Source organism: Motacilla alba, chromosome 15, assembly GCF_015832195.1.
Source record: "Motacilla alba alba isolate MOTALB_02 chromosome 15, Motacilla_alba_V1.0_pri, whole genome shotgun sequence".
Taxonomy (NCBI): domain Eukaryota; kingdom Metazoa; phylum Chordata; class Aves; order Passeriformes; family Motacillidae; genus Motacilla; species Motacilla alba.
In genome coordinates, this window is record NC_052030.1 from 1,153,368 (window position 1) to 1,181,319 (window position 27,952).

At 57.6% G+C, this 27,952-nt stretch overlaps 1 protein-coding gene across 7 annotated transcripts in view; it reads right to left on the minus strand.

The window, feature by feature from the left end:
* OSBP2 (oxysterol binding protein 2) overlaps positions 1-27,952 on the minus strand; it is a 93,199-nt gene that overhangs the window by 11,852 nt on the left and 53,395 nt on the right. For 4 of the 7 annotated variants that reach the window (XM_038152082.1, XM_038152084.1, XM_038152086.1 and 1 more), the window contains 3 exons: positions 17,930-18,180; positions 3,279-3,465; positions 774-894 (listed from right to left, as the gene is read on the minus strand). In XM_038152082.1, coding sequence (XP_038008010.1) covers positions 774-894; positions 3,279-3,465; positions 17,930-18,180 — 559 coding nt within the window. Of the gene's footprint in view, positions 1-773; positions 895-3,278; positions 3,466-17,728; positions 17,881-17,929; positions 18,181-27,952 lie in introns of those variants that run through there. The other 3 variants (XM_038152083.1, XM_038152085.1, XM_038152088.1) reach the window with 2 other exon arrangements.

A 27,952-nucleotide genomic window follows, 5' to 3' on the forward strand; every position in this document is an offset into this window, starting at 1 on the left:
GGTGACAGAGGCTGTGCACACGTGTTAGGAGGGGATTCTAAGGAGAGGATGCTCAGGAAGAGATTCTCAGCCACAGCCCTCTGAGGGCAGAGAGATTCTGCTTTTGTCACCAAGCCCAGTGATGTGACCATGGGTCAGACCACAGGTTCCTCCAGCCCAGGTGTCCATGGAGGACTAAGAGCAGGTGACAGCAGACAGAGGGCAGGGTTTGATGGGATATTGGGAACAAATTCTTCCCTGTGAGGGTGGCCAGGCCCTGGCACAGAGTGCCCACAGAAGCTGTGACTGCCCCTGGATCCCTGGCAGTGCCCAAGGCCAGGCTGGACACTGGGGCTTGGAGCAGCCTGGAATAGTGGGAAGTGCCCATGCCCATGACAGGGAGTGGAATGAGAGGAGCTTTAAGGCACCTTCCATCAATACCCATGCCATAATTCCATGGTTCTGTCGAGGCAAGGTGCTCCCTGCCGCTGCCCAACACTCTGAGGGATTTCCCTCCAAGTCCCTGCTCCCATCAGCTGAGGGGCAGAGGACTCAGCTCTCCTACAGCACTGCCTGACACCTGCCCTTCCTCACCTGCTTCACTACAACTGGGGGCCATCCTCAGCCTTGCTCCAGGAATGCAGGAGCAGCCAGGTGCAGGATGGACCTCTGGACAGAGGCTGGGGAAGTTTTGGAGGACGTGCCCACAAGTGTGACCCCGTGGGAGGGGCTGCTGCAGGAAAACCGGCTCTTGCCAGCCCTTCCCGCATTCCCAGGCAGGCAGGGGGCCGTACCTGTGGTGCTTGGGGTCTGCAGTTACAGTGATAAAAGCTGGTGCGTCCTCCATGGCATCGAAGTACTCCGTCTCCTCATCTTCATCACTGGCCTCTCCTTTGGCAGACTGCACACTCCCTGCTGGCACAGACGCTTTGACACAGCCCGTGCTGCTGCTCCCCTCCAGAGCCCGCCACAGGATCTGTCCCCAGAGCCCCCGCTGTGTCCCCTCCTCGCTGGGTCCCTTCACAGCCTGACCCCCCCTGCATCCCGCTCCACACCCCGAGGATGCTGTACCAGGAGAATTCCAGCTCCTGGAAGCAAGGATGTGCCCTGCTCCCCAACCCAGGCACACAGGGCAACCCTGCCGGGCTCGGGAGCACCCCCGAAAACGTCCCCAGGCCGCCTGAGGGTGACACGGGCGTGCCCAACCTCGGCTCCAGCACCACCCCGTCCGCCGGGAAATCCGGCTTGGATTAAAGCAGGAAAAAAAAAGTCTCGTGTTTCAGGTGATGCTGGAGAGGTTTCCCAGCCCCGCATTCCCAAACATGCTGCGCTGCGCTGGGACGGATCCATGGCTGCGGCGCCCGGAGCCGGCCGGGTCCCGCTGCAGCTCCCCTGCTCCCAGCCGGACAATGCCCTGCTCCCACCCGGACAATGCCCTGCTCCCACCCGGACAATGCCCTGCTCCCACCCGGACAATTCCCTGCTCCCACCCCGGACAATTCCCTGCTCCCAGCCGGACAATGCCCTGCTCCCACCCGGACAATGCCCTGCTCCCACCCGGACAATGCCCTGCTCCCACCCGGACAATGCCCTGCTCCCAGCCGGACAATTCCCTGCTCCCACCCGGACAATGCCCTGCTCCCACCCGGACAATGCCCTGCTCCCACCCCGGACAATTCCCTGCTCCCACCCCGGACAATGCCCTGCTCCCACCCGGACAATTCCCTGCTCCCACCCGGACAATGCCCTGCTCCCACCCGGACAATGCCCTGCTCCCACTCGGACAATGCCCTGCTCCCACCCCGGACAATGCCCTGCTCCCACCCGGACAATGCCCTGCTCCCACCCGGACAATTCCCTGCTCCCACCCGGACAATGTCCTGCTCCCACCCGGACAATGCCCTGCTCCCACCCCGGACAATCCCATTCCCTGTGTCACTCCCACTCTCCAGAGCAGCAGGGTCACCACCCCGGCCGGATCTGTGCCTGTCCCCGCAGCGGTTTCCCCCTGCCCTCGCCAGCTGCCCCTCAGAACTGTTTCAGCTGCTCGGGCCCTCTGAGAACATCGAGCCCCGCCATTCCCCAGCACTGCCCAGGCCACCACCAACCCGTGTCCCCAGGTGCCACATCCACACAGCTGTTAAATCCCCCCAGGGATGGGGACACGGCTGAACAACCCTTTCCATGAAGCAATATTCCCCAATATCCAAACTAAACCTCCCCGGAGGCCATAGGGGAACGAGGGCAGCGCCTGGCACCAACATCTCCCCCACCTCCAGCAGCCACTGCTCTCTGCCTCGGGTCTGTATTTCCTTTAAAAGCAAGACCCGGCACTGTGAGCAGTGTTTGTGGCTGTAACTAACGCTCCCCTGGGGGAAGGACATTTGGCAGAAATCTGCAAAGCTGTTGGATCTTATTGCAAACGAGCCCTGGCTGTTCCACTGCCACCCCACGCAGCCAACTCGGCAGTGCCAGGGCACCCTGAGCCTTTTCCCAGTGCCATGGCTGCCCTCCAGCACCCGGAGATGTGCCCACCAGTAAGGGTTACAGCTCCCAAAACAGCCTAGAATAGCATGAGTGAGCTGGGGACACAGCCCTCTTTGCATCTGAATCTTGGGGACATCCAAGTCCCAGAGCAAGGACAATTAGAAACAATTATGGCGTAATGGGAACCATTTAGAAAAATACCATGGGGATACAGGGCATTGCCTTGGGCACCCTTCCCATTGCTGGCAGCTCGCTGGGAGCAGCCAGGCAGAAAGCCCTGATCCATCCCAGGGGTCCCTGAACAGCCCTGTGCCATCCCAGGGGTCCTGGAGCAACTCTGTCCCATCCCAGGGGTCCCCAAGCAGCTCTGTCTCATCCCGAGGGTCCCTGAGTGGAACACCCCAGTTCATCCCAGGAGTCCCTGAGCAGCTCCATCCCATTCCAGAGGTCCCTGAGCAGCCCTGTCCCCTCCCAGGATCCACTAACAGCCGTGTCCCATCCCAGCATCCTCTAACAGCCATGTCCCATCCCAGGGATCCCCTAACAGCCATGTCCCATCCCAAGATCCCCTAACAGCCCTGTCCCCTCCCAGCCCCCCGAGCAGCCCTGTCCCCTCCCATGACACCCAAGCAGCCCTGTCCCATCCCAGGATCCCTGAGCAGCCCTGTCCCATCCCAGGAATCCCTGAGCAGCCGTGTCCCCTCCCAGCCCCCCGAGCAGCCCTGTCCCATCCCAGGACACTCAAGCAGCCCTGTCCCATCCCAGGATCCCTGAGCAGCCCTGTCCCCTCCCAGTCCCAGCCTGGTGCTCACCCTTGGCGCTGCTGGCGGCGCTGGCGGGGCCGGGCGCCCCGCGGCAGGCGCGCTCCAAGCTGTTGTGCTGCTTGGCTAGCTGCTCGATGGTCTCCTCCAGGCGGATCCGCTGCTCCCGCTCATGCTGCAGCAGCCGCTGCCATTTCCGGCTGTGGCTCTCGGCTAAGTCCAGGAAATCGCGGCAGGCCTGCACGGGAAGGGACAGCTCAGCCAGAGGTGTCACGGCACACGGGGACCCCGAGCTGGCTCCCCGACACCCCCTCCTGCTCCTCTCCCGTGAGCGGGGTTTCACCAGCTCCCAGGGCTGCGCTCGATCCCCTCATCCACAGCTCAGCTCCGGCCAAGGAGGTGGCTGCAACATGGCCTGCCAGAGCCTGCCCACAGCCTGTCCCTGTCCCCATCCCTGAGCCTGCTGTGCTCCTCAGCAGCTCTCACAGCCCTCAGCCAAGCCCAGAGGTCCTAAGTGGCACCTTCAAGCCCAAATTCAGCAAATGAGGAGAAGCTGGATGGAACAGCGGTCCCTGGGGTGACAGCCATAGACAGGAGAGGATCACAGAATCATGGAATGGTTTGGGCTGGAAGGGACCTAAAGATCATCCAGTTCCATGGACAGGGACACCTTCCACTAGCCCAGGTTGCTCCAAGCTCTGTCCAATCTGGCCTTGGACACATCCAGGAATCCAGGGGCAGCCACAGCTGCTCTGGGCTACTCAAGCCAGAAGCGCGCAATCCCTGTGCTCCAGGGAGGCAGAGAGGAAGAACACCCAGCTCCTCCCCAGAGCTGCACAGCCCAGACACAGCACAGGGCCTGGCCTGGCCCCTACAACACATCCACCACGGCCAGAACACCCATTCCCCTCCCCAATGAGCCCGGGGGACCCCCCAGCCATGGGGACTCCGCAGACACACAGGGCACAGGGCAGGAGGGCTCAGGGAGTGCTCCAAGTGAAGCCTTGCAGTACACACAGCATCCATCCTGTGCCACCAGGCAGGGGACAGCTGGGACACCACAATCCAGGCTGGCAGGAGAATGCCTTGGCACCCACCCCCCTCCCAAAGCCCCCCAGGACTGGCATCACCCAGCCCCAGCTGCGCCGCACTCCCAGCAGGAGCTTTCCGGGAGCAGGACATCCGCCCAGGGCCGGGACACGGGGACACTGCTGGCTGTCCCACACTGCCTCATCCCAGACAATGGCCTCACAGGACAGCCCGGCCCTCACAGCTCTATTTTTAGGTTATTTTCCATTCTGGATGAAACCCTGAGTTCCCGTGGCCTCGCCGCTTCCTTTGCCATCAGCGCCACGTGCAGCTGAGCACGGAGGCAGGGCTGCTCCTCCCACCCCAAATCCCTGCCAGATGCAACACACTGAACTTCTTCTTATGTTTCAAAGTCGGGAAACAGGATTTTTATGGAAATTCTCCAGGAGCTGGCAGCATGAAGGGGAATTAACTGTGCTTGTGCAACTCCTTGTCATACCAAGAAGTCCAATGGATAAATGCTAGCTGAAAAACTCAAACCTATTCAAAGACATCCAGAGAGTTTTGGATGTCTGACAGACTACAACATTCCCAAGACTTGCTTATTTTCTGTTTCCAGCTATTTGGATTCCACAGATGATTCATCCAGCTCTTGGCTTGGTTACTCAGCATTTGGGCTGCAGGTGGCACCTGAGGATCGAGGTAACTCCTGGTCAAGCAGAAGATTCAGGGCTTCAGCTTCCATGACTTGCTCTGATTTTACCAGGATTTGTCCAAGAAAAGCTCCAATTCATCAGTTCTTCATCAAACCTTTCCCTTGGATAGGAGCAGGACTTGAGACTTATCCAGGGAAAGAAGTTTTTCCCTTAAGGTTTTGCTTGACACACACCTAGAACATGGAGGGACCAGACCCTGTGTGTGTCCCCTCCTCCACTCCTTTGATGCTTTTCCCACTGAAGGCAGGGAGGGTTCAGGGTCCTGTCCTTCCAAATTCCTGCCTGTGCTTCCATCTCACGTGTTCAAAACTGGGATCAGCTCTGGGACCCTCCTGACACGAGAGACCTGGAGGGGCTGGAGCGTGTCCAGGGCAGGGAACGGAGCTGGGAAGGGGCTGGAGCCCCAGCAGGGGCTGAGGGAGCTGGGAAGGGGCTCAGCCTGGAGAAAAGGAGGCTCAGGGGGGCCCTTGTGGCTCTGCACAGCTCCTGCCAGGAGGGGACAGCCGGGGGGGTCGGGCTCTGCTCCAGGGAACAGGGACAGGAGGAGAAGGAACGGCCTCAGGCTGGGCCAGGGCAGGCTCAGAGTGGATTTTGGGATAATTCCTTCACTGAAACGGTGGTCAGGGTGGCACAGCTGCCCAGGGCAGTGCTGGATCCCCATCCCTGCAGGGATTTAACAGCCATGTGGAGGTGGCACTCGGGGACAGGGGTCAGTGGTGGCCTTGTTAGTGCTGGGGAACGGTTGATGCTCTCAGAGGGCCAGACCAGACCCCGCATTCTCTGGGCGATGTTTTCACCTCCTCCTCTTGAAACAACTCAGCTCCTCCCCACCCCAAAATCCTCCTGGGAGCCACCCATGGCCCAAAGCCCACAGGGACCCTGCCCTGGCCCTTCCCAGTGACACCACCCCGGGCTGGCACCGGCTCTGTGTGTCCCACAGATGCACTGGGCTAAGAGGATGAAACCAAGGGAAGTAATGGGATGTGGCCATGACCTTCCCACCCCAGCAAAGCTCATTATCTGCTCCAAAGGTCCAGCTCCACAGCAGAAGGCACAGAAATGCCCAGTTTGGCAGCAAGAGTGGGAACTGCCGGCTGCTCCAGGCTCAGGGACTGAGCGCTTTAAAACGAGATCACCTGTAATTATCCTACAACAATTAACCACGGGCTGGAACAGGGAATTAGGGGGAAAGGAGGTAATTATGTAGGAGCCACTGGGAGGCAGGGCTGGGAGCTGGGAGGAGAACTTGCTCCAGTAGCTGATGGGAATCAACATCCTAGTGAAAAACAGCAAGTAACACCTCGGAATCTCCCATCCCAAAGCTTCAAGGAGGACTCCATGATGTATCCCAAAGGGAAACCTGCACCACTGGGCTTCACTTACAGCCATATAAAAAAATCCAAGTGATGGAGAATGGTTGTCAGTGTTGCAGAGCGTGGGGAGGTTTTGGGAAGATGAGCAGGATGGTCCTCACGAGGCCACAGATCCCACCACAGGCTCTGGAGCTTCCATGTCAGGAATGCAGGACAATACACAGTCCATGCTGCATCCCACAATGGTGTCCATATGGGTTTAGGAGCTGGGATACATACAGGGAATGTTCCCTGGTTTTGAAAGGCTGTAGGGGCCCCCCTCTGCAGCCTCTTCCTCTGTAATTCAGACAATGGCTTGATCCAAACCCAGATCAAAGGATCTGGACCAACCCAAACACGGATCATGTTTGCTCCTTGGGAGAGAAGTGATGCCAGGGGTGGAGAGGGGAGAATATCCTGCAAGAGGGATCTGCCAAACTCAGCCCCCACTGCTGCCACCAGCAGCCAAGCAAATGAAAGTGATTAATTTGGGTTTACAACCCCTACAGCCAGACAGTGCCACGTTCCACAGGGATGCTCACTGAAGGTGGGAGCAGCACCAAACAGGGATCGGGGGATATTTTTTTCAGTCTCTGTCGACTGAGCTCAGTTCTGAGCCAAAACTCATCCCTGTGTGGAACAAGGGCTGCAGGGCACTGGGATGAGGAGCTCAGACACGAATATCCCAGCTCATCACTCATTCCCAGCATTAATCCCCTGCCTTGGTACTCCCAAGGTACAAACAATCCAGCCACTGAGCAGGAGCAACACCTCGCAATCCAACTTATCAAATTCTCGTGGAGAGGTGGCTAAATTTAGTTCCAGCTGAACTTGCTCAGGGCTGTAAGCAAGACTCAGCCACGAACCCACACCAGGCTGGCACAGGGACACAGGACAGCAGGAAGAGACCCCTTGAGGAATGCACTCAAAGGAGGGCACAGAGCCCAGGCTGAAGGATGGAACTGCAGGAAAAGTGATTCCCCAGTGAGCTGTAGGGCTGAGGAGTCAAGGCCATGAAGGTACGGCCTTGGGAGGCCCCACCCTTCTCAAAGCTCTCCCAGGATCCACGCTCGCTTTTTAAGCAACTTAACTCTCATTATACCTAAATAAAGATGTTAGGCTTAGAGTCCAGACTGAGGAGCACTGTGCTCTTGTTCCAGGCAGGAATGCCCTCCCTCCCCAGTGAATTTCCTTACTGCACTAGGGGAGAACTGATACCATGGACAGATCTCGCTGACAGAGGCACTCACTGTCCTCAGAGTTGCTCTGGAAGAGCGGAGAAGAGGAAAGGGCACAGGATGCTGTGCCCATCCCCACAGGCTTCTCACCCCATCAGGAGACTGGGTTTATCCTTCACAGCATCCCAACTGCTGCCTCCCACTCGCAGAGGGCCAGCAGGTACCGGAGGTGACAGAAAAGGACCTGGATTCTGCCCCAGGGCCAGAGCTGGATCAAATCCTCAAGTTCTGAAGGCTGTTCTGCCTCAGCGTCATGACAGCACAGACGGGGCTGGAGAGCAGCAGCCAGGCTGACAGGTCACCAGCGACCAGAGGTAAAAGCAAGCTCCATCCCTGTGCAGTCCCTGATCTCAGGGAACCCCAGTGTTACTGCAACCATGTGGCAGCAGGGACAGAGGCAGTTTCTCCTCCTCTCCATGGCTGGAAAAAGTTGTGGCAGGTCCTAATCCAGCACTGGCCGATAGAACTGTAAATCCCAGCCAAGACAGGGAGGCGCAGCCAAGGTGGCCAAAAGAAATGGAAAAATACCACCGAGGCTCCTGCACATTCCTGGAGGAAGAGGCAGAGTGCCATCGAGATCCTGCCGGGGAGCAGGAGGCAACGCTTGGTGCCATCAGCTCTGTGGTCCCTCCCTGTGCCCAGCAGCTGCTGGGCCAAGGGCACATTTAGCACCTTTCACACATTTGTCACGGCAAATATCCCGATTTCACAGCTTGTTGCTGGCTAATGGGAACGTCGTTAACAGCCCCAGGATTATTCATGCAGTGGAAAACAATCACCCGAGGTCACCCACGTCCTGCCAAGGTGGTGGTGTCACACACCCTCAGGGATCTCTGCTTCCTCAGTGGAGCAAATAGTCAAAATCGGATGGAAGGAACAAAGAGATGAGGTTAATTAGCTTGAAAGGGTAAATGATCACAGCAAGGCCTGCCAGACTTCATAGAATCATGGAACGGCTTGGCTGGAAGGGACCTTAAAGCTCCTTTTGTCTCATCCCCCTGCCATGGCAGGGACACCTTCCAGTACCCCGGGGCACTCCAAGCCCCAATGTCCAATCTTGGGCACTGCCAGGGATCCATGAGCAGCCCCAGCTGCTCTGGGCACCCTGTGCCAGGGCCTGCCCACCCTCCCAGGGAACAACTTCTGCCTGGGGTCACCACAGGGTGACAGCCTCTGGGGCAGCCCCAGCACAGCTGAGCATTCTCCTGCACAACGCTGCTGGATGGTGAGGGAATGGGCTCACACCTGCAATCCCACCTGTCCCAGCATCCCAGAGCATCAGCCACACAAATCCAACCTTTGGGCAGGGAACATCCAGCAGGGAAGTGCCTGCTATTGCGGGACCAACACCTCCTGCTCCTCAAGCATGGGACAAGGAGTACTTCGTGGCCCAGGAGTGACAGGAGAGGAGGCAAGTGCCAGATGCGTTCAATCATCTCTTCCTCTTGGGTGAATTACAGAGCAGGAGCCGTCACTGCACTCAGCAGGGACAGAGCTCTGCCGTTGAGTGCCTGGGAGATAAGTGCTCCCTTCCTTCCTGGAGTCATCAAAACCCTGGGACACAGCTGGCTGCTGCTGCTGCAGAACAGCCCCCCAGGGAAGGGCCATTGTTTGGCTCTGCACACAGAGAATCTCAGCATCACGGGCTGCCTGGGAAGGGACCTTGGAGCTCCCCTCCTTCCACCCCCTCCACGGGCACAGGGACCTCCCACTAGGCTGCCCCGAGCCCTGTCCAACCTTGAACACTTCCAGGGATGGGGCTGAAGCCATTTGGGTTCAGAGCGGTGAGACACAGAGTCACAATGTGCCACTGCACCCAGAGAGGGTTAATTTGTCCTTCCTCCCCCAAAAAACACTCTTGAGCAGCAAGCAAAGGGGAAATAAAAGGACAGAGCCAACCTGAATCCCAAATCATGCCACACAGTCAGATGGCAGTGAGACATGGTCTGGAGTGTGGTCATCTGCTCGACAGCCACAGCCGTGCTGGGGCCCAAGGGCAGGTGCTGCTCAGCACCACAGCAACCCAGCCTGCTCAAATAACTGCAAATCCTCCCAAATCCTTGGAGTGACCCTCAGCCAGCACCCAGCTGTCTGAAGCAGGATGTGAAACACCAGGAACTGCTCCTGCCCGGGGCAGGGCTGGTGGGGAGAACTGGGCTGAGCTTCAGCATGTTGGGACACCCTGAGAAAGCAAGGTGACACTGCATAAAAGCCTGTGAGTTCAACACGGAAAATTATCCCTCTGCATCCAGGGGAAATAGGTGCTACAAAAAAGCACAAACACGGGAAAGATCCTTAGAGACCCAACAGGAGGAAGTGGGAAAACACTGGAGCAGGCTCCAGCCCACCCCTCGGTGCCACTGTCAGCAGCTCAGCCAGACCCCCAGTGCTTGAACAAGGTGCTCCCAAAATCCCTGATGGTCCCATTCCATGTGACACCTTGTGCCCTGCACTGCCTGATTCTCTCTGGGATTCATGGACTCCCTGGGAGCCAGAGATCTCCATGATGGAGACATCCAAGACAGAGAAGTCTGGGATAGGCGTGTCTAAGATGGAGACATCCACACTGTGGTGGGGTCAGATCTTGTCTCGTGGTTGTGAATCTGGGAATTCTTCCACCTTACCATCTTATTTTGGGCCACCTGTTTAATGGCCACAGACACAGCAGTGTTCCAATCAGATCCACCCCGCCCAGGGGTTCCCCAGAGCTATGCTCATCCCAAAGCCCATCCCAAAGCACCAGGGCTGGCCCAGCATCCAGACCCCGCCTGCAGCGCCGCTGTCAGCGCCATGGAATCCACCCCATGCAATAAAGAGGGGATTAGTGGGAAACAGTGGCAAATCCAGCGGCTGGCTGTGCTAAGAGGCTCTAATCCAACCCCACGGAGCCTCCGTGGAGGAGGAATCAGGGACCGATCCTGAACCAGCGGCGCTCGGCAGGAGGGGAGGACGTGGTCAGGGTGGTGCTGGGAAAGGGAACGAGCCAACGCTGCCCACAGCTTACAGACCAAGGCAGTGCCAGCCTGGAGCTGTGCCACGGGAAGGATCTGAGTCTGGTTTCTGGTGGGAAAACAACTGAAGAATTTTTCTGGATACGGCGGGGTGCTGACCCTTCCACCCCAAAGCTCACTGAGCAGCACCCAGCAGCCTCCGCTGGCCATGCCAGAGGGTGCCAAGGGCACGCTGGGACCAGTACAGAAGATATTCTGGGAGCTGAGGCTGTGCTGGGACCTCCTGCTGCAGGGTGGCCGCCCCAGAACCATATCCCTGCAGAGCTTCCCAGCTCTCCTCCAGCCACGAAAAGCCTCAGGCTTGTCCTGGTGCTCTCACCTGCCTGCACAGCAGCGGGGCCTCTCCAGTGCCACTCGTGCCAAAAATGCCCTCCCTGGGAAGCTCCCAGCACTGGCTCTTTCCCTGCAGGGAGGTACCTCCAGGTGGCTGCTGCACATCCTTCATTCTCCTTCCCTTGCCCAAGCCCCCAGACCCACCCCAGCAGGGGGGGGACCCTCCCAGGGTCTGCAGAGCAGAGGCACCACGAGGAGAGCAGCCACCCTCCCCTTCCGGGCCCCTGGAGCCCCGATCCCGGCGCTGGTGTGCCCAGAGAGCTCTGTCCGGCCGACGGCTCCCAGGACGGCAGATTTCCCCGGGCTCTGGCTGGCTGCTTTGCTCATCCCCTGATGGAGCAGATCCCAGGCTGGAGGAGCATCTGTCCAAGCGCTCGGCGGCAGGAGCAGCTGGCACAGCCCGCGGGCAGCTCCGACCCCGGGATCTGCAAGAAGCTGCCTTGGATTGTCCCTCGCATTCAGCCTCGTGCAAACCTCCCCAGCTATGAGAGGGGCTACAGGAGCAGCAGCAGCCCCCCACAACCCCCTCATCTCCCAGCGCTGTAACTTCTTCCTGGGTAAATCCACAGGAGAGCACAGGGGCCATTCCAGAGCCTTTTCCTTCGACACAAGCTGGAGGAAGGAGCCAGAGTGAAGCACCTCGGGGCAGCAGCCCAGGGAAGAGGCAAACACCACCCTTGTGACCCCAAAGGGATTCACCCAGCAATGCTCTGATATTTGCCCTCCCCAGGGCCTCATCCCGCCCCAGCCTCCAGGCAGGGATGAGGATCCCAGGAGGATCCCTGGGCACAGGTTAATGGCAGAGGCGATGCCTGGCTGGCTCCTGGCTCAGCAGAGCTGCTGCTCTAGCCCAGGCACTGCTGACGGTGCAGGGCCGTGCTGGGCCCACCAACACAGCCCTGCTGACCCAGCAGCACGGCACAAACGCTCCCAGCTCTCCTCAGTGGAAAAGTCATCCCTCTCAGCTAAAAACATCCAGGAGGGAAGAGCTGCAAGAGGCACCCTCAGGTGCTGGGGACAGACTCATCCACCCTCTTCTTGCATGAGGTTCTGAGGGGAGCCCCAGGACAGACTGAAACCTCCTGGGGGTCAGATGGACAGAATGAGGAGGAGGAAGAGAGAGAAGAGGGGGAAGAAAGGTGAAAACCCCCGCAGCAGGGTGAGCAGGAGCACCCACAGAAAGCCCCGGGCAGCACAGAGGCCCCGCGGCCACACACGAGGGCTGAGTAGCCACATGCCTGATAAAATCCAGTTGGAAGCACTCAGCGAATGATGATGAGGAGGGAGTGGGAGGAAGGCACTGCCTGTCTGAACAGATTTGATCAGAGATACCCTCACACCTCTACATTTAAAAGCATCACAGGCTGCTCCGGGAAAGGCGCAGCAGCTCCAAGAGCAGGGGCCAGGCTCCACATCTCCTCATTTCCACTCCCCCAGCCCCACTGAGGCAGAGACAGACCCCAGGGTGCCACTGTCACCCTCCCCCCCCCGCCCCGTAAAAGCAAAGCACCCACCAGTTATTTCCTGTGAGCGCCTCCACAGCAGGAACACGCAGGGCACCCAGAGCCCTCGCTGCAGCCCTCTCATCCGAGGGGGATTAGGGCTGGGTTAGGGATTTAATCCCACTGCCGGGGCTTTTCTGGGTCGGTGACATGGTTTGCGAGGCGCTGATTAGTGCGCATCGTTAGCGCAGCACGGATAATTAACACAGCCGGTGCCACATGCCAGCGAGAGCTCCCGCGCCATCCCCCTCGCCACGGGCACGGGACAAGCCCCGGTGCCCCCCCAGGCTCTGGCCGGGGGTTTGGGCAGCAGAGCAGCTGCCTGGGGTCACAGAGGGAATCCCTGCCCTGAAGAAGCAAATCCAGGGGTTAAAGATGGAGTTTTCTCACTGCAGTGCTGGAATTAACCCCTGAATGCACAGGGAGGGCTCCTCCAGCCCACTGGCTGTACTGGGGTGAACTGGGAGCAGCCCAGCAGGCTGCTGGTCTCTCCCTGCTGCCCAGATGGAGGATGTCAGGTCCATCATCCTGTCTGTGCCATGATGGGCTCGGAGACCCCAAGGGACAGACCAAATGTCCATCCACACCAGGAAGCCGTTCCAGCACAGGGACATGCCCAAGGGATGGACCAGCAGCATCACCCCGGCCCCACGGTCCCTCCAAGGAGGTGATCCCAGGGACTGTCAGCCTCCCAGCTTTGAGCAGTTTTCCAAGCAGACACAGACACACACAGGGTGTATCCATCACCTGCCACGGGATAAAGGCAGAAGTCACACCCTGGGCTGGAGGCTGTGCTGGGCAACCTGAGGCTGCTCAGAGCAGGTGCTCAGCATCATCTGAGTTAATATGGAAACAGTGTGGGGAGTATGGATCAATCACAGCAGCATCCCCATGGAGCAGAGGGGGCTTGGTGCTCCACAGGGAAGCTGGAGGCAGAGGAGGAACTCTGGGGAAGCACATCTAGTGCCCAGGCAGCTCATTCCATCACAGGCACCCCAAGGGCTCCAAATAAACCAACACCACCAGGCAGATGCCACTCAGAGCCTCCAGGAGCCCAGTGCAGCTGCAGAGAGAGAGGCCAGAGGTTCCTTGAGCAACTGGCACATGACACAGGGCCACCCCAAAAGTGCTGCTGAGCCAAAGCACAGCCCTGGAGGGATCCACAGGGAGAAATCCTGCTGGGACTGCAGGACTCAGCCTCTGGGATGCTGCTGGGTGTCCTGGAGGGACTTAAACTGACAGCCTGGGGGCCCTTTCCTGGAGGAGAGGCAGCACATGCTGATGTTCACCTCACTCTGGCTCCAGCTCCCTGTTTTACACTCTTGGAAGCCCTCCTGGCAGGCCTGAAGGATGGAGGGTGCTCTGTGCTGATGTCTCAGGTGCTGCTGCTCCAGGCAGGATCATTCCCATGGGAAAGGAAAAGCTGGGTGGGAAATGAGCCTGCCTCAAAGAGGGTGCTGGCATCCCTGCAGGACAGGCTGGGGTGGCCAGCAGTGCCTCTCAAGGGCAGGTGAGTCCTTTGTTCCTGGGACTGCCTGCTCCAGGTGGTCCATTCTCACCAAATCTGATGGAGCAGCATCTCTCACCCAGCACCACGCCCGTGCTCCTCTCACCCTTCCTTGTCTGGGCTGCACTGGCCTGGCAGAGCCTTCCTGCACCCCTGCTCCTCCAAAACCTCAAGGGAAAACACAAACTAACCCAGGAATGGCACAGGCAAGCCCGAGCCCTGCTGCCCCCCACACTCCTCTTCCTTGAGGAAGCACAAAGCTCCGCTGTAGCATCCCCATTCCCATTAAAAACCTATTTCCATCACCACCCACAGCCCTGGGAGCTCTTCCTGACGCCCAAACTGGCTTCCTCAGAGCATCCACACATCCCTCCTGCCTGCTGTCTCTGCTGAATGATGAGATGGAGCTTTCCCCACTCCTGGATGAGTCTACACAACCCAGCACACTGCTCCGGATCCTCTGGGCCTCTCATCCCGGTAATTTGTTGCTTCTTATTTTCACACACCTCCCACTCCTCCCCCGTGGCAGATTGTGCCTTGGCTCTCCGTGTCTGCTGCCCAGCCCTGCTGACACCGGGCTCCTGCATCCCACTGAGCCTGGACTCTGCCTGCTGAGATTCCAACAGGGAGCAGAGCCAGCAGGAGGCTCACAGAGCTCTGGGCTTCACTTTAAGCCCTGCAACAGCCAGTCTGAAATCCAGCACGTCTGAAACCCTCACCTGTAACACACCAGCCCAGCACATCCCACTCCGCCTCTGCCCAAACCTTTCCCCATCACTGCCAGCACCACCTGCCCAGGTGATGCTCCCAGCCTCTGGAGAGGAGCACCCGGTGCTAGCTGTGGCAGCACCCAGAGCACAGAGGGAAGGTCACCTTCTCAGCAGAGCTCTTGCATTTCCATCTCTATTTATTTATTTCCTGTGCTTGCTGCGCTCCCCGCGGCTCCGGGGCCATTTACATAATCGGATCAGAGGCAGCTGCACAGGAACTGCACGCGCCGGCCCCAGAGCTCCCAGCCCTTCCTCCCAGGAGCACCTTTCCCTTCCCTGGAGCATCCATTCCTTCCCTGGAACACCCATTCCTTCCCTGGAGCCCCTGGAGCACCCATCCCTTCCCTGGAGCATCCATCCCTTCCCTGGAGCATCCATCCCTTCTTCCCAGGAGCACCTTTCCCTTCGCTGGAGCACCTTTCACTTCCCTGGAGCTCCAATTCCTTCACAGGAGCATCCAGCCCTCCCCCAGATTGCCCAGCCCATCTTCCCTGGAGCACCTTTCTTTTTCCTGGAGCACTCCTTCCTTCCCTGGAGCACTCATTCTTTCCCTGGAGCATCCATCCCTTCTCCAGAGCACCCATCCCTTCTTCCCAGGAGCACCTTTCCCTTCCCTGGAGCACCCATTCCTTCACAGGAGCGCCCAGCCCTTCCCCAGATTGTCCAGCCCTTCTTCCCTGGAGCACCCTGCTTTTTCCTGGAGCACTTCTTCCTTCCCAGAAGCACCCATTCCTTCCCTGGAGCATCCATCCCTTCCCTGGAGCACCCATCCCTTCTTCCCCTAGCACTCCTCCCCTCCCTTCCCTGAAGCACTCATCCCTCCTTCCCTGGAGCACCCATTCCTTCCCTGAAGCACCCATCCCTTCTTCCCCTAGCACTCCTCCCTTCCTGAAGCACTCATCCCTCCTTCCCTGGAACACTCAATCCCCCCTTGAAGCATCCACCCTTCCCCAGAGCACCCATCCCTTCTCCCCAGGAGCACCCACCCCTTCTGCTCACAGCCACAGCCCCAAACCTCACAGATCCATTTCCACTTCCACGGAGCAGATCCACGAGGTTTGGTGCTGCTGCTCTGGACACAGCATCCACGTGCCAGCAGCAGCCCAGTGCTGTGGCTGGGATCTCTCCAGGAAAAGCCTGGCAGGCAAGGACACTTTAACTTCTCCTGCAGGGAGCTCCTGGTCTGGCAAAAGCACCCTGTGCTGCCATGGGAATGTGCTTGGGGATGGAGGTGGGACGAGCACGGTGTATTTTTACCAGGAAGCTCCCCATGGAGCTTCTCCATCCCTGGAGTGATGTTTCATGTTCTGTACAGAAGATTTTGGGACCTTTGCACTGCACAGAGCTCCCCCATCCCCTCATGAGAGGCTTTGGAAGCTCCAGAAGGCATCAGCCCATCTAAAAGGAGAAATCAAGGCACAGAAAGGGATCCATGCTGGGAAAGGTGACACTGTGGCTGGGAGCCACCAGTCCCTGTGACAGGGAGTCAGGCAGGTCCCCTCCCTCCCGGTCTCCCCTCACTGCTTGTCCCTCTCCTGCCTTTCCAAGCCAGCCCCTCAAAGTGTCCCCCTGCCCACAGCTCCATCACCTCCTCCCGAAACAACCGGCTCAGCAGGGCTCTGGGAGAGCCACAACCTCCTCCAGAGCTGCTCCCTGCTCCCACCTTGTTCCTTCCAGGGAGCCCGATGTCCCTCGGGCATCTCCTCAGGATGCCCATCCAAAGCTGAAGCACGGAAGGAAGCTGTGAGAATGTGCCCTGCCACCCCCCAAGCCCCACTTACCTGCTTGGGATTTTGGACAAGCCACACTCCTGCTGTTTTATCCCAGCACAATGGTTTTTGTGGAATTTCCCACTCTCCAGGCAGCCTTGCTCAAGCTTTTATCAGGTTGCAACTACCACAACCTCCTCCTCCTCTTCCTCCTCCTCCTCTCTGGGCTAGACACAGCAAATACAGCTCTGCTCATCCCTTCCCAAAGGCTGCTGGAGAATCCTCTCTCTGGCAATTCCCTGCCCACATCCCATTGCTGTTCTGCCTCCTGACAGCAAACCTGGGCAGCACCAAGGGTCTGCTGGCACCTCCCATCACGCTGCCAACCCTATTCCCAAAACTTGGACAAACTCTCTGTGGGGAGGGCGCTGCACAAGCCTCCCCAAACTGCTCTGAGACACAAAAGAGAGACTCAGGAAGCCCTTTCCCCCTGTGCCTACAGAATCCTAGCAGTGGGAATGGGGAGGATGCTGAAACCATGGGGCTCTGAGTACCCTCCAGCTCCTGCTGGGAATTACTGTTATTTTTTAAAGCCCACATCAAACACCACCCAACCTCTTTCTGCTCCAGGCTGGGACAGCACAGCGACAGCACTGCTCCATTCACAGTTCCCTGAGCTCTGCCTTCATACATTATTCCAGCCCAGTGAAGCTTTGGGATTGCTTTTTTTTAAATTTTCTTTAAATATTTTATTCAGTTTTGCTCTCTCTCACAGCTCCCACGGGTAAACCAGGCTCCCCAGGAAGGGCTGTCTCATTGCCATGGAGGCAGAGCCACATTCCAAACACGAGCTGTCTCCAAAAATCTCCGAAAGCACCGTGAGGCTGCACAAGGCAGGAGCAGCGGTGCTGGCACCGCTTCCTGACCTCCAACAACCCAGCTGGGAGAGCAGAGCCAGCACGAGACCCCGAGGGGTTAAATCCCACAGAGACCCCCAGGGGGTCAAATCCCACAGAGACCCCCAGGGGGTTAAATCTCACAGAGATCCCCAGGGGGTTAAATCCCACAGAGACCCCGAGGGGGTCAAATCCCACAGAGACCCCAAGGGGGCCACATCCCACAGCCGTGTGGAACTCCAGCAGCTTCATGGAAGCAATGAGGATGTGAGGGATGTGGGTCTCAAGCTGCAGTGGGCAGCGGGCTCTGAAGTGCTGTGCCAGGCAGGATTCCACACACAGAGCAGGAGAAAGCCCCTCAGCATTGCCAACATCCCCATCTCCCAGCTTTACAGAAATGACCCATGACATGGAGCAGGCTGGAAGGATGCAGCATACCTGTGTCTCACTGGGGTCCATACCCGTGCCCTCTTCCCAGCTGCATCTTCCCAACTTCCCATGCCCTCACCGCAGCGCCGAGCCCCGGCCGCGCCGAGCCCCGCGGTGACACGAGCCAAGGCACGGGGAGCAAACGGGGAGGGCAGGAGGATGGAGGAGGAAGAGGAGGAGGAGGAGGAGGGGCAGAGAAGCAGCACTCACGTTGATCATAGCATTGGAGGTGATGCGGAAGAGCGTGGCGCGCTCGTTCACCGCCTTGATCTTCTCGCCGCTGTCGGCCGGCAGGCGCAGGTTCTCCAGCTCGCTGAGCGAGCGCTGCAGGGCCGCGCCGTGCTTGGCGATCAGCTCGTTGCAGGTGCTCAGGTCCTCCAGCTTACTCGACAGGGTCTTCAGGGGGCCGTGCAGCTCGCTCTTGTCTGACTGCGAGGCGGGCTCCTCGTCACCCGAGTCATCTGCACAGGGAGGGATGGAGAGAACAGCGTTTCCATGGTTACCCCTGGCCGCCGAGCCCGGCAGCACCACGGGCAGGGAGCAGGGAGCGGGGACAAGGGACCTCCTGCCTCCTGCCAGCGCTGGGCTGGGGGTCGTGGCCGCCAGGTCCCCCGGAGCACAGCGTGGTGGGAGTGGCACCCAGAGCCCTGAGCAGCCAGCCGCTCCTGCGGCTGTCACCGAGATCTGGTTCAGGGTTGGGTGGTGGGGTGGTACAGGGGGTGCCACACACCAAACCTGCCCTTCCCAGGCTCGCCGGGGTGCCACCCTGCACTGGGGGCGCTGCCAGCCCTGCTCGGGGCAGGGTGAACAGTGTCACCTGAGGGAAAGGTCACAGAGACACCAAGGAAAGTGACACTTTACTCAAAACTACCACCATGTCTTCAGAGGGCAGGAAACCCCACGATCAGCACCTCAGCTACAGCAAAAACTCCTGCAACTCCAGAACACTTAAAAGCAGGAAACTAACCCAAACCCACTCAGGGGGTAACACAGCATTTCTGATCACCCACTGCTCCCTCAGGAAGGAGGTGATGGGCCCCCAAAGCAAACACAGAGAGAAGCAGGTCCTGGGCAGGGGCTGTGCCCCATCCTTATGCTTAACCCCCTTGGCCGAGGGTTTTCCAGGTGCTCCCAAAACCCAGTGAGGCAGCAGGGCAGGGAGCTGCTCCTGTATTTCTCCTCTCTCAATCTTCTATTTCTGGATTTCAGAGAGATGCACACCAGCAAAACCCAGCTGCAGCTGCTCTGCCAGGTCTGGGGGCATTGGGAGAGTGAGAACATTCTCCAAACAATCCAGGGGATTTCAGGAGTGAGAACATTCTCCGAACAATCCAGGGGATTTCAGGAGTGAGAACATTCTCTGAACAATCCAGGGGATTTCAGGAGTGAGAACATTCTCCAAACAATCCAGGCATGGAGCTCAGGGATGGCTCTGGTGTAACAGGGGAGCAGCACATTCCCTCTCAGCGCTGCGAGGAAAGAAGGAAACCCGTGATTCCCTGCCAGGTGGGTGTTTGCTGCTATTCCTGGCTCATTGATGGGAGCTCTGCAAATGCTTTGGGGACTGGGAGAGGTGTTCAGGCTGAATCCACAGTAAGGAAAGCTGAGCATGAGCACCCTTTGATGACTGTGATCCAAAGGCAAGGATCTGGATAGATGTGACAGGAACATCAGCCCCGAGTGGCAGCAGGAGCAGAGCACAGCGCGGGGTCACAGCGGGGCTCGTGGTGAGCCTCCCCAGAGAGGATGTGATGGGACAGGAGGCACAGCTCAGGCACAGCGCTGATCCTCCTCAGCAGGACCAACCTCACCGCCCAAGGACAAAGAGAGGAGAAAACCCAAGGGAAACAGGGCACGGAGCAAACCCCATGAACCACCAGGACAGCATCTCTCAGTGTCACCACCTGGTCCCTCTGCATCCCAGCTGACAAACACGAGCAGCAGCTGCTGGAGCCAGGAGAAGAAGCGGCCACCAAGGAGAATCAGACCCCAGGGGAAAGCAGCTGAGAGCTTCCCAAGGAAGGTGAGCTGCCAGCTGAGGGGTCTGGGAGCTGGGCAGGCTGGACAAGGGACAGGAGCAGAGGTTTGAAAACACACTCGGAATCAGGGAAGTCTCCAGAACAGCTGACAGGGGAAGGGGAACAGGAACAGGCAGGAATCCAAGGACTCCATCCAGGAGGGTGCACAGAGGCACCACAGCAATGGCACAGGCTCACACCACAGGCCAACTCCAAAAGATCTGGCAAGAAAACCAAAGCCACTTTTCTACCAGTAGAGAAAATAACCAAAACCTCCACAAAGTCCATCTTCTGACACAAAAGTTTCAAGCATTCCCATGGTGCCTTCCACACTGGGGCACACAAAGGGTCTCCAGCAGGGTGGGCACATTCCCTGGGCTCGGAAATCGTCACTGCATGTGCCCTGAGCTGGTGCTGCCAAGGACAGAGCATTCCAAACCCCAGACACTCACTGGGAGAGGGACACCAGGCTGCTCCTGCTGCTCGGAGCTGTGTCCCTGGGGCTTTCCAGGGCACTCTCTGGCCTCCTGCACCACCTCTCTCTCCAGGTGAGAAACTGTGCTCTCCCCACAGCATCCCAGCAGCCTGCACTCCACAAGGCAGAACCTCTTCTCCACAGCTCTGGGATCTGATCACTAACGAGGCTGGACTTTAACAGCCAATTTATAATCAAGTCCCATGTTTTATAAAGCTTCCAGGAGCAGAAGCCAACCCCGCTGGCTCAGCTGTCACTGCCAACAGGAGGCAGAACATGGCAAAACCCACCTCTGAGGGACTCCAGGGGACAATCCAAATTTCCCAATTTTCTGTTTGCAGATATCAAAAATAATTCACAAAGACAATTTTATCTGCTTACAAGTGCTGCAACAACTGTGCCAAGCAAGAGAAAGTACCCCTCTGCCTATCTCCAGGCAGCATTTAACCCCCAAATCCCTCCCTTTAATTTTCCCCTCATCCTGCCTTACACAAAATGCACAAAATGCCCCAAAGCCCTGGCCCCATGGGCTGTCAGTGCTCTGGGATTTCCAGAGCAAAGCCTGCCTGTACTTGCCCAGGTGCAATCCCAGATCACAGCCTGAGATTTTTCACAGAATCACAGAGTGCCCTGAGGTGGGAAGGACCCACAAGGATCACCCAGACCCCCAACAACCCCACCCTGGGCATCCCTGGCAGCGCTGGCCAAAGGCTCCTGGAGCTCTGGCAGCCCCAGGGCCGTCCCATTCCCTGGGGAGCCTGGGCAGTGCCAGCACAGGGATGGCAGAGCAGGGAGAGGGATGGGCTGTGCACTTTGCCAGGACATTATTTCCTGCCCATTGACTGAAGCTGTGGGAACAGTCCCTGCCCGAGTGCTCAGCTTGAGGCACGAACACAGCGTGGCCCAATTTTTCATCGCTGTGCAGAATTATATAAATGCCTCACAGTCCAGGAAAAGAGGGAAGGAACCTGGGTCAGCCCAGTGATGCTGCTCATTCCAGCTGAGCTGGCTGAGCTGAACATCCCTCAGCAGCTCCTGCTGTCCCAAAGCTGCTGCTGTGGGATACTGGAATGCTGGCAGGGTGGGCAGGAGGATGCCACCTTCCTCCTCCTGCCTGGGCAACTGCAATCATAGAACCATGGAATGGTTTGCGTTGGGACCTTAAAGCTCACCTCCTTCCATCTTCTTGACATGGGCAGGGACACCTTCCACTAGAGCAGGAACCAATTAATAATATATATCATTTAATTAATTATATAATATTATATATATATTGATATCTCAAGAGACATAATTTGTTGCAATTATCTCAAATTAAAGCATGGGAAGAAGGAAATCCAATGTCACAGTTACAGTCAAATTAATCAGAGTAGCTGAAAGCAGGAATGATAACACAGAGCACCCAAACCTCCTCACTGCCACTCCCAAGGTGGAGCTCTGACATTGGCTCTGAAGGTGCTTCCATCTTTCTCCTGGGAGCTCCCAGGAAAGCTGACCAAATCCCAAATCCACAGAAACATGAATCCTTCTGTTTCCTGCAGCAAGCAGCAGGCACTCAGATCTGCACCAGCACTGGAGCTGCAGCCCTAGATCCCAGTGGAGGAGCCCTGCTCCCACCAGGCCATCCCCAGCAGCTCTCCAGCATCCCCAGCAGCTCCCCAGCAGCTCCCCAGCAGCTCTCCAGCATCCCCAGCAGCTCCCCAGCATCCCCAGCAGCTCCCCAGCAGCTCTCCAGCATCCCCAGCAGCTCCCCAGCATCCCCAGCAGCTCCCCAGCATCCCCAGCATCCCCTCAGCATCCCCCCAGCATCCCCAGCAGCTCCCCAGCATCCCCCCACCTGTCCCAGCAGGACAAAGTGCCACGGGAATGCTGTGACACGGCACAGCACAGGGCTCTGGGCTCTGGCATCCCCTCATTCCCCCATCAGGGCTGTTCTCAGTGAAGCTGCTTTGAATCACAGGATCATTTAGGAAAAGACCTCCAAGACCATCATGTCCAACCTCTGACCAACCTTTGCACATGACACACCAACTCCTGTAGTTACAGCTGGAGATTATCACGAAGGGCTGGAGGAGAGAGCTGCAGAAATATTTCTCCTGTTGCTGACGAGGAAGGATTCACTGAGCCAGAAAGGTGGAAGAGCAGCAAGCCTCTGCCTGGAGGTCTCTGCTTGGAGCCCAGCCAAACACCACAGCTTTGGGGATCCTGCCCTTATTCCAGCTTTGGTATCAGCTCAGACATGGAAAAAGTGATTTGGCTTTGCTAAGGCTGGGAAAACACCCTGCAGGTCAGGAAATACCCACAGAGAGAGTCAACCCAGGGCTCCTCATTCGAGGATGGACCACAAGGGATTTGCAGAAGCCAAAGTGCAGCAGGCCCAGTAAGATCAGAACACTGGGACTTCAACCCAAATGGGGGGGTCCTAGCAGCACCCACTGAGGGTCACAGAACCTCTTGGAAGCTGCAAAAACACAGATTCCTCAATACTTGGGAGGATTTAGGAGAGGGAAGAGGGGGAGAGGGGAAACACAACCCCCCCAGGGTGATGGTGAGGGAGATCCAGCAGAATCCAGCTGGACATTTTTCCAGCAGAGCCCAGAAGGAGTTTTAGTGATGGCCTTGAAGGGGATTCCAAACATGCAGGGGATGAGGAGGAACCAAAACAGGGGAAGTGAGGACTGGCTGAGATGGAGGATGCTCAGGGGCTGGAGCGTGTCCAGGGCAGGGAACGGAGCTGAGAAGGGGCTGGAGCCCCAGCAGAGGCTGAGGGAGCTGGGAAGGGGCTCAGCCTGGAGCAAAGGAGGCTCAGGGGGGCCCTTGTGGCTCTGCACAGCTCCTGCCAGGAGGGGACAGCTGGGGGGTCGGGCTCTGCTCCAGGGAACAGGGACAGGAGGAGAGGGAATGGCCTCAGGCTGGGCCAGGGCAGGCTCAGGGTGGATTTTGGGAATATTTCTAATCACTGAAAGGGTGGTCAGGCAGGGCACAGCTGCCCAGAGCAGGGGGGGAGTCCCCCTACCTGCAGGGATTGAACAGCTGCGTGGATGTGGCACTTGGGGACATGGGGCAGTGGTGGCCTTGCCAGTGCTGGGGAATGGCTGGACTCAGTGATCTCAGAGAACTTTTCCAAACTTAATGATTCTGGGGTTCTATTCCGATGCTCTGTGCTCCTTGTCTCTGGATGCTGCCCTCACTCCTCTCCCCCAGTTTGGTCCTTTTGGATTCTCAGCTCCCAGCAGCTCCTAAATCCCATTAAAGCTCAAACCAACATCCCCCAGCTGGACAGGGCCAAATGGATCGGGACCATGTCCAGGAGCAGCAAAAAGCCTGGAGGCCCTGCAGGAGCCAGGAAGGGCTCCCTGCTCCTCCCCACAGGCAGCTCCTGCAAGGACACACAAAGTGCTTCACTCCATGGTTTGCAGCCCCCAGCACACCCTGTCCCTGCAGAGGGAAGGGCTCAGTGATGGATCCCCTCTTCCCATGCAGGATGACAGCGGTGCTCCCACCCAACCCTCACCCCTCCTGGTGCTCCAGCTCTGCCATCTGCTCTCCATGGCACAAAGATCCTCACTAGAGCAGCAAACCCCCAGGGGGTGGCAGGGGGCTCCCAGTCCCGTGCTGGGATGCAGGTGGCCCTGGATCCCCTCAGGAAGCAGCACATCCCTAGCTCAGGAGCTTCACCCCGGCTCACCCTGCTCCCCCTCACACTCAGAATGAAAGGCAGGCATTCAGCAGGAATTCCTGTCGCTCCTCCCCAGGGAACAAAAGCTCCTCAAGAAAACAAACATGAAAGGCTGGCAGGAAAAATCTGACAACAAATTGCCAGGTTCCTCTGGCTCCTGCGCTGCGGATGAGGCAGCCCAGCCTCCACAGCATCCTCCTAAGGATTCCTGCACTCCCAGTGTGCTCTGGAGATCTCCCTGTGCTCGCCAGTGGCACAGAGGGGCTATTCATGATCTGAATTCATCCCCCTCTCCGTCCTGCAGCCAAGCTTTGCCCTGGCTTTGTGCAGGGCCTGGTGCCAACACCTCTGGGACCCTGGGCCAGAGCAGTGAGTGGATTTGGGCTGAGCAGAGTGAGCAGCCATCGCCACCCAGCTCCAACCCCAACCCTCTTCCCCGTGCCACGACACAAGTGTGGCACAGCAGGGCCGGCCCCAGGCACTGCAGTAACCCACATAACACCCTCCTCCTCCTCCTCCTCCTTCCCCCCTCGCTCCGGGAAGGCTCCACAAATGCAGCTGCTGCTTCCCACTCTCCTCACCATGCACTCGGGGAACATCTGCAAGCCCGGGCTCAAATCCCAGAGACACAAACCACAGCAGCTTCTCCTAAATCCCCCCTCCAGGAGCACTCCAGGCTGGTATTTTACACCTCCATCCCCAAACCCAAGCGCTCCCTGAGCCCAGCCCCTGCTGCTTTGTTTGGACTCCGGAGTCGGGCTGGGTTTGGTTTGTAGGGCACGGGCACGCAGTGTTGCTATAGGAACAGGCAGCCTCACCGTAAGCTGGGGAGATTATTTTTGGAGCTGTGATGCAATTTAATCTATGGAAAATGGATCGGCAGCCATCGGCCATAAGCCTCCTCAGGCTTGTTTCTGAACCCAGAGAACACAAACCTCAGTGCCTGGAGCAGCATCCCAGCAGAGCCACCAAGGAGAGCTCCCTTTCCACCCCATTTTCCATCCTGAAATCTCCCCTCAGATAAATGTTTGCCATTGCCTGCAATTTCTCCAGAGCTGGTGGGAAAGCTGCTGGTTGGAGGCACACACCAGAGCGTCCCCATGCTCTGGGGACACACTGGGGACACACTGGGACTTTGCAGTGCAGTCCACGGGGATCCCAGGGACAGGGATCCCACGGGAGGCACTGCCACGCAGAGCTCCCACCCCAAAACCATCAGGGAGCAATCCCAGGGAGCTGCTGCTCACGGCTGGGCTGCTCCAGTGCTGCCCGTGGATGAGCAGGGCTGGGAAGAGCCTTTTCAGGGATAAACCAGCAGGAGGAGAAGGGATTGCAAGGTTCAGCATTAGACCTTTTATTCCAAAATTCCCAAACTGCATCCAGAGTCTGGCTGTGATGTCTGCAGCCCAAAACACCACAGCTCCTCAGCCCCACACCATGCCTGGAGCAGGCAGTTCATTCCTGCCTATCCTCCTCTCCAAGTCCAGCACAGCTCTCCTCACCCTACATCCCTCCCCTTCCTCCTCCCTGGGAGTGGAAAACTTTCCTCACTTTCAGCAACAGTCCTTGTCCTTGCTGCATCACTGTGAATCTCTCCCCAGTCCTCCTGTAAGCCTGAGCTGCTTTGCTACCACTGCATCAGAGCCTCTGGAGCCCCCCAAGGTAGGACTGGCCCTGTGCTGGAAATTAAACCCAGCTTTCTCCTGGAGGCAGCTGCAATGAGCTGATGGGGGGGTTGGAAGTGCAGGATCAATAGTGCAGGAGTGAAGTCAAGGATCCCAGAGCAGAGATCCCTGAGTGTGTCCACAGGGAAAGCTCTGATGGGTTAGAAGGAGCGCTGATGACTTTAATTCAAACAGCATTCCTGAGTTGCCCCAAAGCCACCAGAGACCACAGCAGTGACAATGGAGATCTCAGCAGCTGATTTCCCTATGGACAGCAGGACCTGCACATCTGCCAGGGAAGCTGAGCTTGGAAGCCTCCGAGTCCCACCCCTGGCTGTTCCCAATCCTGGAACAAGCTGCCTTCAGGCCTGGATGGTTCCACCACCAGCACAGCACAGATTATGCCTCCATTCCCAGTTCCCCCTCTTGTGCAGGCTCTCCTGCCTTTTCCCACACTTGTCTGGGAGTTTTGGATCTAGAAGTATGAAGAGTATCCCACTGACTGGGAAAAGCCTTTTCTCCTCCCACAGACAGAGTGGAAGATGTCCATGAGGATCAGCCAGCAGCAAACCCTGCAGCCATCCCAGCCAAAACTCCAAGCTCTTTCTCCTCACAGTAAACCCACAGAAATCAATCCCACTGCCTTTCCAGATTCCCCATTTATCCCAACCCCAAGCAAGGGTATGATTCAGAATCACCAGCCCTTCCTGCGGGGAATTATCCGGATCTCTGGGATCTGCTGCTCACCCGTCATTCCTGAGGCAGAGCAATTTCCAGCCTGGCTCTGGCACACACAGCTGCTTTCATCACTTTTAATCGCTATGAATATTAAATGGAGCAGGGATCTATATTTAATAGCCTGGCCCGGCTGCCAGGGAGATGGATGAGGTTTATAGCAGCTGCAGATGCAGGAACAGGCAGAATTTTGGTGGTTAGAAAGAATTACACTGAGAATTAATCATCAAAATAGTAGGGAAAATAATCATTCATAAATCATTCCAAATCCGGGCGATCGCTCAGCAATTACCACCAACCTGCCAGGGCTGTGGCTGCTCCCCACTAATGCAAAGGGAAATGGGAGCAGGCAAATGGGAGCCTAAAAATAGGCAGGGGCTGAGGGAGCTGGGAAGGGGCTCAGCCTGGAGAAAAGGAGGCTCAGGGGGGCCCTTGTGGCTCTGCACAGCTCCTGACAGGAGGGGACAGCCGGGGGGGTCGGGCTCTGCTCCAGGGAACAGGGACAGGAGGAGAGGGAACGGCCTCAGGCTGGGCCAGGGCAGGCTCAGGGTGGATTTTGGGATCATTTCTTCCTGGAAAGGGTGGTCAGGCCCTGGCACAGCTGCCCAGGGCAGTGCTGGATCCCCATCCCTGCACGGATTGAACAGCTGTGTGGATGTGGCACCTGGGGACATGGGGCAGTGGTGGCCTTGGCAGTGCTGGGGGAACAGTTGGACTTGGTGCTCTCAGGGGGCTTTTCCAACCTAGAAACCATTCTGTGACTCCATAAATACACACACACATATATATATACTAAAAAATATACATGGATGGATGGATGGATGGATGGATGGATGGATGGATGGATGGATGTGGGCTGAAACACAGGCAGGCATCAGTGCTGCTTCCACAAGTCTCCAGTGGATTTCTTCACAATCCTTCCAAATGTCTCCTCAGGAGCAGCCAAGAAGCTTTGCAAGATGCCCCTTTGCTGGCTTTTGGAGGAGGTGGAGGATTGGTGGCTGTTTTTTTGCTCTGCCTTTTGACTCCAATACTCTGTTCCCTGCTTCCAATGGGATAAGAAGTTGGGAAGCCCTATGGAAAAGCACAGATCCAGCCCTGAAAGCTCCTGAACAGGAATCTCAGAGGCTGAGGGGCAGAGCTGGCAGGGAACACAGCAGGAGACCAAACGAACCCAGCTGATGCTTTTGTGGGAGCACTGGAGAGTCACAGTTAGTCCTGCTGGACACGGCCAAATGTCCCTCCTGTCCCCTGAGGGCACTTGTGAATAGCAATGAGCAAAAACATAGGGGGGAAGGAGTGATGACAGGGAAATAACGGCTCATTAGATGATAATTGGGGGCTCAGCAGCACAGCTCATTGCCAGGAAAGAAAATTTTAAAAAATTAAAATAATGGCTTGATAAAATTAGAAACTTTTTCATTCTCCAGCTCGGAACAGCAGCGACACACTGAGCACTAAACTCCAGGAGCAGTTTGGGTGCAGAGCTGGGGCCAGGGACAGCGATGGCTCTTGGCACACCTGGAAATGCTCCCCTGCCAGGAATCCCTGCGGGACAAGCCGGGACTGGCCCCACTGGCAGCAGGCAAGCACGCAGTGCCTGCAGCATCACCTCCAGCTCCTCCTTTCCTCTGCAAGCCCACGAGTGTCCAGGGATCCCAG